The 22063-nt window shown below is 44.9% G+C and overlaps 1 protein-coding gene across 1 annotated transcript in view; it reads right to left on the bottom strand.

The window, feature by feature from the left end:
• LOC126088164 (whirlin-like) overlaps positions 1–21699 on the bottom strand; it is a 189310-nt gene extending 167611 nt beyond the window's left edge. The window contains exons 1-2 of the mRNA XM_049906287.1: positions 21566–21699; positions 10762–10945 (exon numbers count right to left, since the gene is read on the bottom strand). Coding sequence (XP_049762244.1) covers positions 10762–10945; positions 21566–21699 — 318 coding nt within the window. The remainder of the gene's footprint in view (positions 1–10761; positions 10946–21565) is intronic.
• Positions 21700–22063: the final 364 nt, after the last annotated feature.

The raw sequence follows: 22063 nt of genomic DNA, 5'->3' as shown, positions 1-22063 counted from the left end.
GAGAGGAGGCTGTTCACAGCGCTGGTACCAAGGCACATGTTGCAAATTTGACCACATGATGGTGTCTTGGATCCAGTATCTTTAGTGCTGAAGGTGATTCTGACACCCAAACCTCCAGATGTCAGGCATTCAGATCGGCACCAAACATGGTATGTTTGTAGAGCATCAACCTAAACACCGATTTAGTTCGTCCTATGTGCAGTCGTTTAGCAGAACATGTAAACCGTAATTGTAACACCAGAACTGTCTGTGTCATTGTTTTCGTAGATTTTCGTGAGTGAGTTGGTAGAGCATATGGTTGTCATACCAAGTGTCCAGCATTCAATCCCCACTTATGACAAATTTTTTAAATTGTTTGTGTGTGAAATTGTTATATTGGAGAACATTTTCTTGACTTGTAAAAGTACTTTTCGGAGTTTGTAACAACTTTCTTTTGGCAGTCTGCTTTCACCTCGTTAGCTGAAAGTAGCAAACCTATAGAGTACAATCGAATAGATAGGTGTGTTGTTCTGTTGAACATGTCCGACAGAACATCACACTAATCTACATTGGACAATCGGAAAATGGTCACAGTCACACATGTTATCACACTCTCCAATGGATGGAGAGGGGAATAGCAGGGCTGCAACTGGAAAGAACAATTGCCGAATAAAATCTATACACTATACTGAAGGGTGTGGGAACTCCAGTATTCAAGAAGCAAAGATCAGGCTTTGCGAGGAAAGTTTCTACAGCTTTATAATGGCCAGTGGTCATAGCTGCACCCCACAAAGGGTTGTAGGCATTGTAGTCACCCAAAATGAGGAAACAGTTCACCATCAGGTAGGACATAACAATGGTAAAATAAACACAAACAGCTGCAGCCTCAAATGTTGAATTGAGTGGGATGTGTTTGCAGCAGACAGAGTCCAGAATGTGCATACAAATTCCATCTGAAATTATAATCAGTTCGATTCTTAAAATGGAGGGTATGGGTTCGCAGCATTGGGAACCAAATTTCCTGGGGAGTAAAGTAGAAAGCAGCGAAAATGCGTAACAAACATCGTAGCTCAATCAGGTAGCGAAAAAACCGCTGCAGTTCCACTGGAGGAACGTGCTGTCAGTATCCTGTGGGGGCATGAAGGGACCAAGAAGGCACGTCAAGCCCCAAGGTCGCCTACTGCAACTGGTTGCAAGGATACAGCATCAATACACACCAGTTCTGAGGCAGGTTGTATGGAGAATCCAGCGCCACGGGGGTCACCAGAAACAGAGTTCCAGTATGTGGGTTCCAATGGCGTGGGGACTACCAGAACCTCGTTTGTCTTGAAGTTCTTTTTGTATTTCTTCTCCTTGGATGACTTCGATCTTTGTGAGGGCTTGTTTGCCCCAGTTCCCGAGGTACACGGAGAATGTGAACCCCTATGACCAGAAACCTGTGGCCTCTCTAGCCGCTGCCCGATATCCTGAAGCAACTCAGCACAATCCTAGGAGGAGAGGATCCTGAGGGACTTCTGCTTGGTGAGAGGTGCTAGAGGAGTGTGTTGCTTTTTCAGCTAGGTGTTCAGGATTGATGTCTCCAGTGAGTGGGGAGTCAATATTCCCAAACTGGGTGTGGAGGAAACAGCAGGAGGGCTCCCAGCAACCAGATGAGCAGGTGGAGTTGATGAGCCCTGAGGGCCCAATGTGGAAGGCTCTGAGGATGAGGGTACTGTTGCTAGGGAAGTTGACGTCATTGTCGCCGTAGCAAACATCGTCCTACGTCCAAAATGCAAAAAAAAAAAATCATATTTGTTCTTGATCTTCTGGTATGTGAGACGGTCTTCTTGGATATTCTTTTCTGTTTGGAAGACAGCGCAGTCAGGTGATAACAGGGACTGGTGCTTCCCGCAGTTGATTCAGATGGGGCAGGGGCACAAGAAGCATTTGTGTGCAAATGGCGTCCACAATCCCTACAGACAGTGTTGCAACGCGATGAAACCGATTCAGTCACATACATTTGAAGCATTGCATGGGACAGGGAACATAGGACGACACATCGCACCAGAACAGCATCAGCTTGACATTTTCAGGCAATGATTCACTTTCAAAGGCCAACGTGAAGGCCCCAGTTTTAACCAAATATTTCGTTGGTCCCTGCTGTACACGATGGACAAAATACACATTCTGCTGCTCCGAACTAGCATGCAATATAACGGTCTGTAAAAGGAAGTCGCGTTGGAGGATGTCAAGGGGGAGGGGGGGTGACAGTTACAGGAAAATCAAACAGCTTATCAAAGGCAAGCAGCGCCTGTGAATTTGCACACGACGCATTTTAATCAGAATTGAACCATTTTTCATTTTCTAAATCGCTGTTAGTTCCACAAAACGTGTCCTCAAGCAGTTTGACGAAGAGTCGTGGCTTTTTAGCTAAAAAGGAATCCCTGTTGGTCCTAGTGCAAAGTAAGCTTTGTGAAAAACAAGAGTATGTGTCTTCTTGTCTCTTAGCCATAATTTCCTCTCACAGCGTAGCCAGGGAAGGAAACACTGAGGGGTCATACCTCTCTGCAATGTAATAATCCTTTCCTTCAGAAGAGACTACTGTGCAGCCACCAGCAATAGAAACGTTGAGCTGATTCATTTGTGAGTCATCCGCCTTGGTGCCACACACTACAAATGGGTGCTCTCCCTGTTGGTGTCACCAAGGCACAGCGAGGCTACCTGGCTGGGTAACTATTTGCCTGCAGCCACGACAGGCACATATTTCTTGCCATGCGTGGGGCGTTTACCTCCAGGCACCAATAATGTGATCCCTGCTTTGTCATGGAGCTGCCACCACGCAGGTATTTTACGCCCCTGCCTCCCCCCCCCTCCTCCCCCCCTCACCACCAATGTCACAACAAGATGGTTTTGAGTGTATCTCTTTTACGAGAAACGAAGGGTGCAGATAGAAAGAACGTACACCGTGTTGTGCGACATTCCCTGCACGATCCGAACTTCTGTAATATTTGGAAGAGGTCTGTGTAGTGAAGGATGAAGATGTATACATTGTCTTTTTCTGAACACATCTCGCTTAGCTTTCCTGCACTTTCCATTCATTTTATTCCCAAATGACTTACATTGCTGTACATCTGTTTTTTCCTGAGCACTTTTGTGATTCCTCCTCTCGTAGATCCATTGAAGTGTTTCTTCTGTTACCCACGGTTTCTTCAAAGTTACCTTCCTTCCACCTACCTTTGTCTAACATGTGTCACTGATTTTGCTAGAAATGTTCCTCTTCAACTGAACTTTCTGCTGTGGTATCGCATTACACAGAGTTCAGGGAATTGAAAATCATATCATCGTTCCCCAGTACTTCAGTACCTCATTTGTTTACATACTGACACTTTCTGAAGATTCTTTTAAACTTTATTCTACTGTTCATCATTATCTCATTCTGATGTGAGTCTATATACAGGATGTTACAAAAAGGTACGGCCAAACTTTCAGGAAACATTCCTCACACACAAAGAAAGAAAATATGTTATGTGGACATGTGTCCGGAAACGCTTACTTTCCATGTTAGAGCTCATTTTATTACTTCTCTTCAAATCACATTAATTATGGAATGGAAACACACAGCAACAGAACGTACCATTGTTGGATGAACCATTCGCAGAAGTGTACCCGTGGAGGCCAATCAGCTGCTGATAGTGCCTGCACACGCTGTACTTGGTACGGAAACAACTGGTTCTCCCGTAGCACTCTCCATTCAGTGACGTGGTCAACGTTACCTTGAACAGCAGCAACTTCTCTGCCGCTGACATTAGGGTTATCGTCAACTGCACGAAGAATTGCTTCGTCCATTGCCGGTGTCCTCGTCGTTCTAGGTCTTCCCCAGTCGCGAGTCATAGGCTGAAATGTTCCGTGCTCCCTAAGACGCCGATCAATTGCTTCGATCGTCTTCCTGTCGGGACACCTTCGTTCTGGAAATCTGTCTCGATACAAACGTACCGCGCCACGGCTATTGTCCCGTGCTAATCCATACATCAAATGGGCATCTGCCAACTCCACATTTGTAAACATTGCACTGACTGCAAAACCACGTTCGTGATGAACACTAACCTGTTGAAGCTACGTACTGATGTGTTTGATGCTAGTACTGTAGAGCAATGAGTCGCATGTCAACACAAGCACCGAAGTCAACGTTACCTTCCTTCAATTGGGCCAACTGGCGGTGAATCGAGGAAGTACAGTACATATTGACTAAACTAAAATGATCCCTAACATGGAAATTAAGCATTTCCGGACACATGTCCACATAACATCTTTTCTTTATTTGTGTGTGAGGAATGTTTCCTGAAAGTTTGGCCGTACATTTTTGTAACACCCTGTATACCTCTGCATGTACATTACAATCCAGTGTCTAATTTAGGAATCTCATTCTTATTTATGATGTAATGTATCTTCCCATGCCTACCAGTCTTTTTTCTGGATGGTTCCTCCTCTTGTGGTTCTTGAATACATTAATTGCAATTTTGAGTTTAATTTACCTTCGTAAACTGCGTACTACAATACTGATGTTTTTCATGAAGCAGCGTTTCGCACATCACCACCAGTAGGGTGTTCCAGTGTGACCACACAAGTCTGAATGACGAAGAAGGAATCGGCAGAGAATCCCATGATAAAACACAGGGAATTGCGATAGAATTCCTCGAGCTGGCACACCGGCGTATCACAATCCACACTATAGTGTTAAAAAGTGCAAACCAATCACGGATCAGCTTTCAACATTTTGCAAGACATTTTGAACCTGACATGTCACCGCCCGCTGGATTCCATGACTGCTCAGCCACACTCAAGAGGTGCACCGAATTGAGGCAACAGAGGAAACGTTGCAGTAATGTCAGGCCAACCGAGATGACTCCTGTAGGCACCTAACCATCACTGACAGTTGCTGGGTGTATCACTATGTCCCAGAAGCAAAGGAGCAAATCAAGCAGAGGAAACGAGTGGATTCACCATCGCCGAAAAAGCCGAACACCTAGCTACTGTAGAGCTAGGTAATATCGAGTGTTTTTTCGGACTGCCACGGTGTGATGCTCTCAGACTACACTCCTGGAAATGGAAAAAAGAACACATTGACACCGGTGTGTCAGACCCACCATACTTGCTCCGGACACTGCGAGAGGGCTGTACAAGCAATGATCACACGCACGGCACAGCGGACACACCAGGAACCGCGGTGTTGGCCGTCGAATGGCGCTAGCTGCGCAGCATTTGTGCACCGCCGCCGTCAGTGTCAGCCAGTTTGCCGTGGCATACGGAGCTCCATCGCAGTCTTTAACACTGGTAGCATGCCGCGACACCGTGGACGTGAACCGTATGTGCAGTTGACGGACTTTGAGCGAGGGCATATAGTGGGCATGCGGGAGGCCGGGTGGACGTACCGCCGAATTGCTCAACACGTGGGGCGTGAGGTCTCCACAGTACATCGATGTTGTCGCCAGTGGTCGGCGGAAGGTGCACGTGCCCGTCGACCTGGGACCGGACCGCAGCGACGCACGGATGCACGCCAAGACCGTAGGATCCTACGCAGTGCCGTAGGGGACCGCACCGCCACTTCCCAGCAAATTAGGGACACTGTTGCTCCTGGGGTATCGGCGAGGACCATTCGCAACCGTCTCCATGAAGCTGGGCTACGGTCCCGCACACCGTTAGGCCGTCTTCCGCTTACGCCCCAACATCGTGCAGCCCGCCTCCAGTGGTGTCGCGACAGGCGTGAATGGAGGGACGAATGGAGACGTGTCATCTTCAGCGATGAGAGTCACTTCTGCCTTGGTGCCAATGATGGTCGTATGCGTGTTTGGCGCCGTGCAGGTGAGTGCCACAATCAGGACTGCATACGACCGAGGCACACAGGGCCAACACCCGGCATCATGGTGTGGGGAGCGATCTCCTACACTGGCCGTACACCACTGGTGATCGTCGAGGGGACACTGAATAGTGCACGGTACATCCAAACCGTCATCGAACCCATCGTTCTACCATTCCTAGACCGGCAAGGGGACTTGCTGTTCCAACAGGACAATGCACGTCCGCATGTATCCCGTGCCACCCAACGTGCTCTAGAAGGTGTAAGTCAACTACCCTGGCCAGCAACATCTCCGGATCTGTCCCCCATTGAGCATGTTTGGGACTGGATGAAGCGTCGTCTCACGCGGTCTGCACGTCCAGCACGAACGCTGGTCCAACTGAGGCGCCAGGTGGAAATGGCATGGCAAGCCGTTCCACAGGACTACATCCAGCATCTCTGCGATCGTCTCCATGGGAGAATAGCAGCCTGCATTGCTGCGAAAGGTGGATATACACTGTACTAGTGGCGACATTGTGCATGCTCTGTTGCCTGTGTCTATGTGCCTGTGGTTCTGTCAGTGTGATCATGTGATGTATCTGACCCCAGGAATGTGTCAATAAAGTTTCCCCTTCCTGGGACAACGAATTCACGGTGTTCTTATTTCAATTTCCAGGAGTGTATTTTGCACATGCCTTTTCCTTCTCCCCCCCCCCCCCCCCTCACCATCCACTCATATACTCTTGATATGAGGAGATTTTCCTGCTGGAAAGTTCCTTGTACAACCGAAATGCAGACTTATACAACCAAGATCCCTACCATGTGATCCATCGTTGACAAATACAGGTTCCAAACATTTCGTATATCTTAAGACAGGCAATGCAACTTAATAATCTGCCGCAGGTATGGGTGATGTAAGTTAGATTGCCTGAAATACACTGCACAACATAATTATATATTCACTTTTTCAAAAGCCCGTTATTGTCGCGCATTGAGACGCAAAAGTTTGAAATTTGGCTCAAAGCTGTCTACAGTATTTCTCTGTAATGGTCAAAATGGACGACGTCTTGTGACCTCACCCTCTGGCTGTGCAATGCTTCAAGCAACAAGTGTCGATACGCGCGTAGAAAAGGGCAGAGCTCAGAATGTCATATAGGGTGTAATTTGGGTTAGTGACGTCACATTGGCACAAAATTTCATCTCAGTTCTGACAAGCACCATCGTGGACGTTGCACATAATGGACAGGGCGTCACACCTCCTCTTAGCCACATTTCACCCCTTCTTTTGACGGCTCTGCTATGGCGGTCAGAACCGCGAAACCCAGCGTTTAAATCATGCCGTTTTCTTATGGGTTAACCAATACGAGAAGGGCTCATTAGGTGGAATAAAGGGCATCACTGTAACAAGCCCTTTCCTAGGGCCTTTGATTCCCTCATACTTTGCAGTCGAAAACAACAGCACTATGTTCTTGACACGTTCGACACTGCTGCCAACTCCCGGACGATTCAACCCTTCTATAAAGACATCATGGTACTGCAACCCCACTGAACGTGATACGACCCTTCTGGACTGAAGCGCGCGTGCAATTTTTGCTCTAGTACACAAAGTGGAAGCACTTGGGACTGTTCACAATTATTCAACCAAGTTTTAAGGCGATTAGGAGCAGAAAAAGCTGTTTATGCTGTTTCACCCCGCCTTTTTCGCACCCTCCTGTGTCGTGACAATAGGGGATGGGGGCAGGAAGGGTGCAAAATTTTGGACTTGCGTTAATAGGTTAACCCCAGGTAGACAGAGAAAGTTATGTTGAAGTAAGAAACAAAGCCAAACAGATAATTGCAGCATCCAAGAAGAAATTGTGGGAAGACTTTGGAAACAGGTTGGAGACTATGGGTCAAGCTGCTGGAAAACCATTCTGGAGTGTAATTAGCAGTCTTCGAAAGGGAGGTAAGAAGGAAATGACAAGTATTTTGGACAGGTCAGGAAAACTGCTGGTGAATCCTGTGGATGCCTTGGGCAGATGGAGGGAATATTTTGAAGAGTTGCTCAATGTAGGTGAAAATGCGATAAGTAATGTTTCAGATTTCGAGGTAGAATGAGATAGGAATGATGATGGAAATAGGATCACATTTGAGGAAGTGGTAAAAATGGTCAATTGATTGCAGTGCAATAAAGCGGCTGGGGTGGATGAAATTAAGTCGGAACTCATCAAATACAGTGGAACGTCAGGTCTTAAATGGCTACAGAGGACAATTGAAATGGCCTGGGAGTCGGGACAGCTTCCATCAGACTGGACAAAAGCAGTAATCACACCAATCTTTAAACATGGAAACAGAAAAGATTGTAACAACTACAGAGGTATCTCTTTAATCAGCGTTGTAGGTAAAATCTTCTCAGGTATTGTTGAAAGGAAAGTGCGAGTATTAGTTGAGGACCAATTGGATGAAAATCAGTGTGGGTTTAGGCCTCTTAGAGGTTGTCAGGACCAGATCTTTAGCTTACGGCAAATAATGGAGAAGTGTTATGAGTGGAACAGGGAATTGTATCTATGCTTTATAGATCTAGAAAAGGCATACGGCCGGGTTCCTAGGAGGAAGTTATTGTCTGTTCTACAAGATTATGGAATAGGAGGCAAACTTTTGCAAGCAATTAAAGGTCGTTACATGGATACTCAGGCAGCAGTTAGAGTTGACGGTAAATTGAGTTCATGGTTCAGAGTAGTTTCAGGGGTAAGACAAGGCTGCAACCTGTCTCCACTGTTGTTCATATTATTTATGTATCATATGTTGAAAACAATAGACTGGCTGGGTGAGATTAAGATATGTGAACACAAAATAAGCAGTCTTGCATATGCGGATGACTTAGTTGTGATGGCAGATTCGATTGAAAGTTTGCTAAGTAATATTTCAGAGCTAGATCAGAAATGTAAGGACTATGGTATGAAGATTAGCATCTCCAAAACGAAAGTAATGTCAGTGGGAAAGAAATATAAACGGACTGAGTGCCAAATAGGAGGAACAAAGTTAGAACAGGTGGACAGTTTCAAGTACTTAGGATGCATATTCTCACAGGATGGCAACATAGTGAAAGAACTGGAAGCGAGGTGTAGCAAAGCTAATGCAGTGAGCGCTCAGCTACGATCTACTCTCTTCTGCAAGAAGGAAGTCAGTACCAAGACTAAGTTATCTGTGCACCGTTCAATCTTTTGACCAACTTTGTTGTATGGGAGCGAAAGCTGGGTGGATTCAGGTTACCTTATCAACAAGGTTGAGGTTACGGATATGAAAGTAGCTAGGATGGTTGCAGGTACTAGTAGATGGGAACAATGGCAGGAGGGTGTCCACAATGAGGAAATCAAAGAAAAACTGGGAATGAACTCTATAGATGTAGCAGTCAGGGCGAACAGGCTTAGATGGTGGGGTCATGTTACACGCATGGGAGAAGCAAGGTTACCCAAGAGACTCATGAATTCAGCAGTAGAGGGTAGGAGGAGTCGGGGCAGACCGAGGAGAAGGTACCTGGATTCGGTTAAGAATGATTTTGAAGTAATAGGTTTAACATCAGAAGAGGCACCAATGTTAGCACTGAATAGGGGATCATGGAGGAACTGTATAAGGGGGGCTATGCTCCAGACTGAACGCTGAAAGGCATAATCAGTCTTAAATGATGATGATGATGATGATGATGATGATGTTAATAGAACGGCAAAGGGTCCGTGTAACGTCCCGCTGTTAGGCAACATCCTGGGTGCCACCAAAGCAAGTTTGCTGCAGAGTTCAACGTCACTTCGAAGGGGCTAGGGCAGAAGAGCGACACTCATGCAAATGGGTGTCGAAGTCTATGTGGGGGTACACTTTTAAGAGGGTGCCAAGGGTGTGCAGGTGGCACCTAAGATTTTACGGAGCTTGGCGTCTTAGAGGGACCCATAGCCGTTTTATTCACACATGTGTCGATGTTACATCCCCCCGTGGTCACGCCACGGGATGGCGCGAGAACGGAGGGCTGAAAAAACATAAACACCCTTTGATGTTTCTGATCACGTTCAGATTTCGTTGAATGCTTTTGAACGGTCCCTAACGGTTCCGCAGTGTATACCAAAGCAAAAATAGTGGGCGCGCTACATTCCAAAAGGCCCAGATCACGTTCAGTAGGGCTGTATCACCACGATGTCGACAGAGTACTGTTCAATCGCCTGGTGAGTGTCAGTACTGTCTAACGTTGTCATGAACTTCGTCCAGTTGGTCACTGCACTGCGACCTATCGCTTTCGATCGCGAAATGTGTGGATATCGATGCCCTAAGGGAAAGGGCAGTTTCATTGAAACTTGAAGCCCCTTATGCCATCTGCTGAGGCCTTGTCGTATCAGTTAGTGGGGCGATGTCTCTGAAATGTTTTCCTTGGTCATATGTAAGAAAACCGCTTGATTTGAGCGTTGGTTGTCGCGGTTCTGATCTCCATAATAAAGGCGTCAAAAGAAAGAATGAAATGTCGGTAAGGTGGGGCGTGTGTGAGGAACTTCCTATCCTGAGACACATCCACAATGGCGTTTGGCAAAATTGTGGCGCAAATTAATGCCTAAGAGGTATTGTTACCAAATCTTAGACAACAGATTAACTTCTAAGCTGTGGCCTTTTTTCATGTGTGACGACTTCTTGCTGTTTGAAGTGTCGCCTGCTCCAAGACTGAGATCCCAGGGCTCCACGCTCTTGTGCCATTACATAAGGTTTTAATCACCTTTGAGCCAAATTTCAAAAATTATGAGCCGCATTGGTACACAATTACGGGGATTCGAAAAGTGGCCCTTAAATTATGCTGGGCACTATATTTTCAAGACCAGTTTCATTTTGTCCATCCAGCATGTGTGACATTGTTGGGTGAATATGCAGAGAACGGGCAACACCATCGATTAGCGAATGTTACCGCGGCGTAATTCTCGGTTTCGGCTCGATGGCTGCTTTGCTCGAGTCCTCACCTTCTCGGGTGTGTTGAGCAGCTCGAGCAGGACGGCGACGAAGGCCTCGATGGTCATCTGGCGCGCGGCGTACTCCTCCTGGTAGTAGGCGAGCGTCGAGAACTCCGCCTTGGACAGCACGACGCGCGCCTTCTCCTCCACCATCTGTAGCGCCGCCGAGCGCGGCTTCCGCGCCACCGACCGCCTGCCAACCGCCACACCGTCAGCACGGCCTGCAACTCGGCTCCAGCAACAAGCGCTGCAGTTGCCAACTCTACCACCCTCTCTGCCCCCGCGCTAGCAGCTGCCGGCGGAGCACCGCTTTTGCAGTCACTGCAGAACAATACATTCCTGCACTGGATAATACAATGTAAACAACTAAAGACTGCAACACACTGTATGGAAGTTCTACAATAATGTCGTGCTACAGTGAAAGACACAATCTGACTCTTATCGATTACATTTTACTGACTAATTGCATGAATGCTATTGTGGAAAACCTACAACCTGTAGAAAGAGCTGGATTCTGCAATGGTTACAAACACAGTTCAACACGCACACACGCACACACACACGCACACACACACACACACACACACACACACACACACACACACACACATACGATGAAGTAATTATTCAAGCCAATGAATATGAAATCCCACTACACGCAGCTTTTGTAGACTTTGAAAAGACTGCAATTTTACAGTCACTGACTGAACAAGGTGTGGAAACAAAAGCACATAAACATGTTCTGTAACATGTATGATAACTCAATGTTTTCTGTCAGCATAGAAAAACACATGAGAAAATTTTCTGTTGGAAGACGAGTCAGGCATGTAAAACTACCGTAGGCTACCGTAGACTATCATAACTAACCGTAGAACACGGTAGTTTTCCTAGTAGCCTTGGTCAGTTAAGACCTCCATTACCTACATATTAGGCGTGCTGCCTAACTAACGGGTGTTACCTGATATCGATCGCTTTGTTTATCTATGTAGTCAGTGTCTTACTAGATGTACCTAGATACGGGAACCAGTGAACTATCTAGAAAGTGAGTGAGGACATATAAATAGCTGCATAACCTACGGAACACCTTTTTCTGCATAGTTATCATCCGGTCTGCTACTTAAAAACAAACAGTATTTATAGCAAAGTTGAAACTGTCAGTTACCAGTTCACGTTTTATTCGAAAATTGTTGATTTGTAACATGAAACAGACGGATGTTGTATTAAAAGTTTCAGGCTTATTATATAGCGCCAGAAAACGCAGTTCCTCCCCCCCCCCCCCCCAAAAAAAAAAACACAAAATTGAGGTGTATCAGACATCGGTTCAGTATGTCATCGATTTTCTATAAAAGATGTTTCTGTTATCTGAAAACAAGCTTCACATTTATCAATAAAAACAGAAAACTGCTTCCTTTGATCATATGAAGAACATTCTATTGAGTACAAAATAACAACAATAATTACATACATTTTTTACGTTTGTGCATGAAAACCGTATCTCCATCAAAAGCAATTCCTTTGGTTACATAAAAGCGCAAACGTTACCCCGTGAACTAATTTTCATTACTGATGAATTGCAATTTATATTCTGTAAGGATGCAAAATACACAGTGGACTAACACTTGATGATGTACGGTTCTAATTACGTGTGAAACAAACAAGGAGAAGTCGTCGACATAGTTTCCGCATTACACATTCATTTAAGTTTATTTCCCTACCAGTGCTACCAATGCTCCCTGTGTTCCTGTCACTTACTACATCATTATGTGCTGTAGCGAAACCACGGAACCCTAGTACTGGTACAGTGAAGTTCTAAGGGTGAACCTGCAACCCCGAAAACAATGCCTGAGATGGCTACATTCAAAATTATTTGAAAAGAAAAGACTCTCTAACTTGAGACTTGCAGACGATATAATAGTAATAACCAACAATACGATAGTATTTATCAGAGAGTTGCGAAAAAGTAGGCATTAAGGTAAATCTGTACAAAACCAATACTACATACAGCTAGTGGGTAACTGCAAGACATATAAAATCTTACAACTGTGCACAAAAATTTTAACAAGTATGTTTACCTCGGAAGTTAGCTGATATCAAAGAAGACTTAAAACCTGATATTTTCTGCCGAATCAGACTACGTCGGAGTGCTTATGGGAAAAGAGCAAACGTTTTTATATGAAATATACCAATAACCATAAAAAGATTCTTTTCGAACATTGTGTTCTTCCCGTACTAACATATGGCTGTGAAACTCGTATTTGAAATGAATTTTTCGAAAGGAAATTACGAACGGCTCAGAGAGGTCACTATTAGTCTCCCTAACAAGCGTCGGAAAAGACGTGAAGATGTAAGAACAATAACAGGCGTTGAGGACGTTGTGAAAAGGGTGAAGGCTCTAAAAGAGAAATGTTCAGGACGTATTGCACGAAGAAACGAGGGAAGGTGGACAAAGGTAGCGCGAGGAAGGATTCAGAAAAGGTGAACCCCACGAGGCAGACCAGCCGACTGCTGGGATAAAGAACTAGAGGAAGGTGCAGACTCCAGTTATCAGTTGACAGCAGGAGACAGAGATTCTTGGGAACAGCCACTAAAATAATATTTCTTAATTTAAGCCTAGGGCTACACCTCATAAAGGTTGATAAGCTGAAAAACATGTAAATGAATAAACATACACTCCTGGAAATGGAAAAAAGAACACATTGACACCGGTGTGTCAGACCCACCATACTTGCTCCGGACACTGCGAGAGGGCTGTACAAGCAATGATCACACGCACGGCACAGCGGACACACCAGGAACCGCGGTGTTGGCCGTCGAATGGCGCTAGCTGCGCAGCATTTGTGCACCGCCGCCGTCAGTGTCAGCCAGTTTGCCGTGGCATACGGAGCTCCATCGCAGTCTTTAACACTGGTAGCATGCCGCGACAGCGTGGACGTGAACCGTATGTGCAGTTGACGGACTTTGAGCGAGGGCGTATAGTGGGCATGCGGGAGGCCGGGTGGACGTACCGCCGAATTGCTCAACACGTGCGACGTGAGGTCTCCACAGTACATCGATGTTGTCGCCAGTGGTCGGCGGAAGGTGCACGTGCCCGTCGACCTGGGACCGGACCGCAGCGACGCACGGATGCACGCCAAGACCGTAGGATCCTACGCAGTGCCGTAGGGGACCGCACCGCCACTTCCCGGCAAATTAGGGACACTGTTGCTCCTGGGGTATCGGCGAGGACCATTCGCAACCGTCTCCATGAAGCTGGGCTACGGTCCCGCACACCGTTAGGCCGTCTTCCGCTCACGCCCCAACATCGTGCAGCCCGCCTCCAGTGGTGTCGCGACAGGCGTGAATGGAGGGACGAATGGAGACGTGTCGTCTTCAGCGATGAGAGTCGCTTCTGCCTTGGTGCCAATGATGGTCGTATGCGTGTTTGGCGCCGTGCAGGTGAGCGCCACAATCAGGACTGCATACGACCGAGGCACACAGGGCCAACACCTGGCATCATGGTGTGGGGAGCGATCTCCTACACTGGCCGTACACCACTGGTGATCGTCGAGGGGACACTGAATAGTGCACGGTACATCCAAACCGTCATCGAACCCATCGTTCTACCATTCCTAGACCGGCAAGGGAACTTGCTGTTCCAACAGGACAATGCACGTCCGCATGTATCCCGTGCCACCCAACGTGCTCTAGAAGGTGTAAGTCAACTACTCTGGCCAGCAAGATCTCCGGATCTGTCCCCCATTGAGCATGTCTCACGCGGTCTGCACGTCCAGCACGAACGCTGGTCCAACTGAGGCGCCAGGTGGAAATGGCATGGCAAGCCGTTCCACAGGACTACATCCAGCATCTCTACGATCGTCTCCATGGGAGAATAGCAGCCTGCATTGCTGCGAAAGGTGGATATACACTGTACTAGTGCCGACATTGTGCATGCTCTGTTGCCTGTGTCTATGTGCCTGTGGTTCTGTCAGTGTGATCATGTGATGTATCTGACCCCAGGAATGTGTCAATAAAGTTTCCCCTTCCTGGGACAATGAATTCACGGTGTTCTTATTTCAATTTCCAGGAGTGTATAAAAGTTGTGCTGGTAACGAACGTTTTTGGTTTAAGAATGTTTTCATCCACAGAGGAAAAGAACATTTATTGACAATGTGTGTATAACTGCTGCATATGACAATGTAATGAGACCATATATCCGGAAATCTTCTATATTGCTTCACTATTTTATCAACAGGCAGTTGAAGTAATTTACGGGTTTGCTGCCGGTTAGCGTCGTCGACCACCGCCGATATTTCGACAGGAGCACACCCTGCCATTCTCAAGGCAAAACTGCAAGGAGGATGCAGTGTGCAAGGGAATTTAATACCTCGGTTCACAGAGAAGAAACAAGGAAGATACCATATACAGAACAAGTAACCGCGGAGTCAACACACAACCAAAGATAACCAACATCAGAAATATCGATAGTGACTATCGATCAACAGGTGGCAGAACATTGCCTTGACACCGGTCATCCTATGGAATACAACAACACGGAGATTCTGGCTTGCACGTCCAGGTATTGGGATAGCGTTATTAAGGAAGCTGTTGAAATCAAACTATCAAGCAATCTTTTAAACAGAGATGGTGGATTTTGTTTAAATGCTGCTGGGAATCCGGCTCTGTCTCTCATCAAAAAAACAGAGGGACAGAATTAGTGCTACTTCACCTGTTGATCAGTAGTCACTATCGATATTTCTGATGTTGGTTATCTTTGGTTATATGTTGACTCTGCCGTTACTTATTCTGTATGTGGTATCTGCCTTGTTTCTCCTCTGTGAACCGAGGTATTAAATTCTCTCGCTCATTGCTTCCTCCTTGCAGTTGTGCCTTGAGAATGGCGGGGTGTGCTCCTGTCGAAATATCGGCGGTGGTCTATGACGTCACCCGGCAGCAAGCCCGTAAGTTATTTGAACATTCAATTCGTCGGGAAAAGTTAAGGTCTCACAACAGGCAGTTAATTAAAGCTTTTGTACCGGTAAGTGAATGTATCAGTTCGCCCTGAATTCAGCCCAGTTTTTATGCAGCAGTTTGATATTAGAATGCACCGATAATAAAAGGGAATTTTTTGGAAGGGTGTTGCTACCATCAGGAAATCTTTTGGAATGACGTGGTGCAATCGGTGAAAAGCATAATGTCCGACATAGTGGCGCTAAACAACTGGAGGGATCACCGAGGCAGCATCATAACACAAAAGAGTGAGCTAGGACACCGAGAGCGATGAACGATTGTTAATGATATGTGAGTGCTGTAGAAATATCGAAGTATTTAACAGTTTTTGAAAGGATACTTCGGGCACAAGATACGTAAATGTGAGTACTGAATAAGTAAATATGGAAGATTTTTTATTTTTAACAAAATGAACTCAGTGAAACTTTGGGGCAATGATAGGTGATAATTTATGGTAATAGTTGGTGCCGTAAAACAAAGTAGAAACAATACATTGTAGCTCAATTGGAGTAGCTGTATGTTTCTTATTTCACTTAATCATTTACCTACGAATCAACGTCAAGAAAAGATCGATACACTCAAGCGAAGCTCACCATCGTCCTGAAGGTAGCACAGAGCATGTTATACGCATCTCCAGCCAGAACACTACTTCTAAGAACAACACGCGTCATAATATCGTTTAAAGATAAAGTTTCGGGGATTTCAATAATGAAGATTAAAGTTTGCAAGTCATATATTCTCTCACTATTATTTCATTGCAGTCAGACTAAATCATATGCACAGATATTAAAAGAAGTTCGTTCCACAAATAAAAATTTAACAATTAACACTTGAAGCTTCAAAAGACAGAATACTTAAGCAAACAGTACGCTATAAAAGGATTGGAACAATGTGATAAAAACTTTATGGAAGATTAAGGTCATACCAGATCAGTATCTTACTTCAGTTACCCTGAGGTGAAAAAAGACATGGGGTAGTGATATGCCCATATGAAGATGGTGATAGTATGGCGCACGCAAGGTATAAAAGGGCAGCGCGTCGGCGGAGCTGTCCTTTGTACTCAGGTGATTTATGTGAAAATATTCCGGACGTTATTATTGGCGCAAGACGGGATTTAACAGACTTTAAACGCGGAAGGATAGTGGAACCTAGACACATGGGACCATCGTCAGGGAATTCAATATCCTGAAATCCCTAGTGTCAAGAGTGTGCCGAGAACACCAAGTTTTGAAAAACTTTGTTCCGCTTTCTAAGGAAATGAGAGAGCAAAAAATTATAAGGTGGCTACCATCACTCATGCCTACTTCGACTACTTTCATGAAAACTGGAAAATAGTTTCTGAAGAACATGATGAGCGGTTTCATTAGGACATTACACTCGTATAAAGGAAAACGACATCCTGCTGTTTTGTTAGACTACTGCTAGGGAGACACCAGATGCAACTTACAAGCAATAAGCCAGCCAGTTTAGAGTTTGATCAAAAATTCCCCAAGACGTTGGGTTAGAACACCGATTAAGGTAAAAGTGTTTGCAGCACTAAATACTGTGTACTTTTGACGTAGCTACTGCTATGTTCTTTGTTCATTAGAAGTTAATGGATAGTTTGTATAAGTTTGATGGTTTGTATAAGAAACTGGGAAAAAAGGTGGAACGGTCTTCAGATTCTTTTGGTTTAATTTAGAGATATTCAGAATTAATATTTAATGAGTTTCACCAGTCCAAGTGTTTCATATTATTCCAGAGAGTCTTCAAGTCACGGATTCAGAATTATTAACAAATTATCTATACCACACTTTTCTACGATATTTTCTATTTAAATAAATTTGTGTATTGATGGTATAATGAATACACAGCTCTGTGCAATGGAACTATGTTCTCTGCCCTCAGAGCATTATTAGACAAGACCAACCTATAGAGCTCTAACCCCCTCCCCCCCCCCACACACACACACAAAATCCTCAAACCTACTGTCACACTCACTCTTTCTATCTCTCTCTTTCTCTTTCTCTCTCCCTTTCTCTCCCTTTTCATACACAACACACACAGAGAAAAAAGTACTTGTAATAATAATAATAATAATAATAATAATAATAATAATAATAATAATAATGAAAAATCCTCAAACCTGCGCTATCTCTCTCTCTCTCTCTCTCTCTCTCTCTCACACACACACACACACACACACACACACACACGCATACACACAGAATGCATAGACACCTCTGAAAGAGGAACACCTTCAACTGTTCCACCTTCAGCCATCTTGTTTTTACACTTTCAACTGTTCCACTGTCCCCTATGTTTGTTTCTACAGCTGGTAAACAGTGAAACAGTGACAGTGAAAGTGACAGCTCAATATATAATGTTTGACAGTGATGAAGATGAGAAAAAAGAAAAAGTAAGTGAAACATAATGTAAACACACACACACACACACACACACACACAGGATTAATTAATTTCAGGCATAGAAATAACAATTTTCAAGTGTAATTTTGGCTTAATCAGTTTATCTACTTTAAGGTGTCAGTGGTTGCAGATGACAAACTGGAACAAAACAGCCACTGTAGAAACACAATACATCATAAAAACCACATAATGTGGTAAAAAGGTATGAATTCATAATTTTATGTGGTTTTTTCAAATATCTGTAATTACGATTTAAAAACTAATAGTTACATGTATACAAACAGTAAAGAACATTCTTTATCTTTAAAAACTATACTCCTCCCGAAATGGCCATGAAGGCCCAACGGTATCGACCGTGGTCAGCATACCGCTCTCCTGGCTGTATGTCAGTTTCCGAGACCGTCTTTACCTTTAACAGCCATAAAGTAAAAGCCCACTCAAGATGCTGAAACTGCAGTGAAACATGTTTGGCTTAAAAAACAAAATTGTGATTTGCTAAAGGCGAACCCTATCCAAAAACATATGTATTGGTACAAAAAAGATACTGATTTCTGAAACTACAGCCATGTATTTATTGTAATGGCTATTTTTATCAAAATATTACGAAGTAAGTGCAGAAATCCTAAATATAATTAGTTTACAAATTTTCAATGTAAATTTTTTGCAAAGTGTTACAGCGTTAAGTCAAGCGCCGGCACGCCAGTCGGGAATGACAGGGAAAAGAGGGCTGTGAGATGACGTCAGCCAATCGCACGCTGACCGGCCCTTCCTCCATGACGACAACGCGACAGCAACGCGCCTTGCGTGAAGGGGACATAAGCGGCGCGACCGTTTGGTGACGGCGCAGTTCAACAGTAGCTTCAAGATTAGCGACTTTGAGAGCAGCGTCAATGCTAGTCACTTCGCTTGTACTCTCTATGTAGCACAAACTTCCACTGTCTATACTGAAGAAGACTGATTATTTTGGTATGTTGCCCTTTGCTTGCGACACATCTGTGTAATTGCGAATTTAAGTATTGTGATTTTCTTTCTGTAATAAAAATCATTAATGCGACTGGTTTGATTATTTGTCTAGCGAAACGAATATGCAGGCTTCCTCGACACTACACAATGTATAGTATCTGTTTTTATATTTTGTTGTGAACTGGCTTTCGGTTTTACAGGGCATCATCAGACAACTTAAACTGAACAGAAAGACTACACAACATCACGAGAGGTTCTAGCTGTACAAAAACGTGACGATTTGAGCGTTATGTGTCTATGCGAAGAACGTAGACTGCAATTGCTTCAATCTTACGAGTGTGCAAAAGAAGAAATAGTATGTAATGATGTACAAAATCATAACTCTGGGGAATATCTTCTACTGCTGCTGTCTTGTTTCAATTTTCGTCTTTTACTGTTCCGTCAAGTTTTTCTCTCAACTACCTTCTCATATTTAGGCACTTTCTCCTTTCTTTTCATAATGTTGTCGTCAAATTTCTTTCATACAGCTTCGTATACAGGGTGAGTCACCTAACATTACCGCTGGATATATTTCGTAAACCACATCAAACACCGACGAATCGATTCCACAGACCGCACGTGAGGAGAGGGGCTAGTGTAATTGGTTAATACAAACCATAAAAAAATGCACGGAAGTATGTTTTTTAACACAAACCTACGTTTTTTTAAATGGAACCCCGTTAGTTTTGTTAGCACATCTGAACATATAAACAAATACGTAATCAGTGCCGTTTGTTGCATTGTAAAATGTTAATTACATCCGGAGATATTTTAACATAAGTTGACGCTTGTGTACCACTCCTCCGCTGTTCGATCGTGTGTATCGGAGAGCACCGAATTACGTAGGGATCCAAAGGGAACGGTTATGGACCTTAGGTACAGACGAGACTGGAACAGCACATAACGTCCACATGCTAACACCTTTTTATTGGTCCTTTTCACTGACGCACATGTACATTACCATGAGGGGTGAAGTACACGTACACACGTGGTTTCCGTTTTGAATTACGGAGTGGAATAGAGTGTGTCCCGACATGTCAGGCCAATAGATGTTCAATGTGGCGGCCATCATTTGCTGCACTCAATTGCAATCTCTGCCGTAATGAAAGTCGTACACGCCGCAGTACATCTGGTGTAATGTCGCCGCAGGCTGCCACAATACGTTGTTTCGTATCCTCTAGGGTAGCAGGCACATCACGGTACACATTCTCCTTTAACGTACCCCACAGAAAGAAGTCCAGAGGTGTAAGATCAGGAGAACGGGCTGGCCAATTTATGCGTCCTCCACGTCCTATGAAACGCCCGTCGAACATCCTGTCAAGGGTCAGCCTAGTGTTAATTGCGGAATGTGCAGGTTCACCATCATGCTGATACCACATACGTCGACGCGTTTTCAGTGGGACGCACTCTATTCCACTTCGTAATTGAAAACGGAAACCACGTGCGTACGTTTACCTCACCCCTCATGGTAATGTACATGTGCGTCAGTGAAAAAGACCAATAAAAAGGTGTTAGCATGTGGACGTTATGTGCTGTTCCAGTCTCTTCTGTACCTAAGGTCCATCACCGTTCCCTTTGGATTCCTACGTAATTCGGTGCTCTCCGATACACACGATCGAACAGCGGAGGAGTGGTACTCAAGCGTCAACTTTAGGTTACAATACCTCCGTATGTAATTAACATTTTACAATGCAACAAACGGCACTGATTACGTATTTATTTATATGTTCAGATGTGCTAACAAAACTAACTGGTTTCCATTTTAAAAAATGTAGGTTTTTGTTAAAAAACATACTTCCGTGCATTTCTTTATGGTTTTTATTAACCAATTACACTAGCCCCTCTCCTCACGTGCGGTCTGTGAAATCGATTCGTCAGTATTTGATGTGGTTTACGAAATATATCCAGCGGTAACGTTAGGTGACTCACCCTGTATATTCCTCCACCTTCTAGGTGTATTTCTTCGCTTGATACTTTCATTTGCCACGTGAAGGCCTGATGTTCATATTCTGATTCTCTTTTCTATTTTTATCTACTATGTTTTGATGAAATTCTGTTTTCTGAAGCCAACAACAGTACTTTAGTCACTCTGGAGCTATTATATACGCTTTTCGTTCCAGTTACTTCGTAAGTGGAAAACTGATAACGGCTGCACGACTGGTGCTAGAATAGTTCAGTGTTGTCCCTAATATACAGCAGTTCTCCCACTTGGTACAGTCATTTCGTGACACCACTTCCCAGAAATTAGCTTATACTGTGTATGGAGCCCGCCTGTCCTCTGTGACCTAACTGCAATTTCCATCCCGCGCCCCAGTTTCACGCTTCGTGGACTTCAAAAGCCGACAGAACGGTCACACGCTCATTGCAGTCTGAAAGTCGGAGCGAAGCGGCGCAAATTCGCAGAGTGGTACACGCACGGCTCCCGCGATAGATATGCAAATGATGACGTAAAGCCGCCGCCCAGGGAAGCGGAACGTTCTGTGCTCTGCACGGCGTTGATGTCATTACGGCTCCAACTCGGGGCGAAGCGGAGGATGCGCGGGCAAGGCATCGTGCTGCAGAGCTCGCTGCCTGCAGGGACCACGGAGAGCAACGGACGCCATGTTGCAGGGACGGCTTCCCGCACAGACTGCGGTCATCAAGGCAGGGCGCCGGGGACCGCGCAGTCTTATTCACGTCCAGATCACAGCTGTGACACCAACTGTGTGGTCGGGAGTATTTCTGTCTTATACGCTACCTCCTGCCTCCTCCACTAAACTGTGGGGGAGTCATTACTCCCCGCGATATGCATGGCGTTACAGGTACTCGCCGACCCTTCTCAATTAGCAAATAGCAGCTGTCAGATCCATGTTACGGCCGTGACGGATCGTCCACTGTTATCCTAGGCCAGTGGCGTCATTGAGTTGCAGTATAGA

Source organism: Schistocerca cancellata, chromosome 6 (assembly GCF_023864275.1).
Source record: "Schistocerca cancellata isolate TAMUIC-IGC-003103 chromosome 6, iqSchCanc2.1, whole genome shotgun sequence".
NCBI lineage: Eukaryota > Metazoa > Arthropoda > Insecta > Orthoptera > Acrididae > Schistocerca > Schistocerca cancellata.
This window is presented reverse-complemented; position numbering and strand designations above follow the sequence as displayed.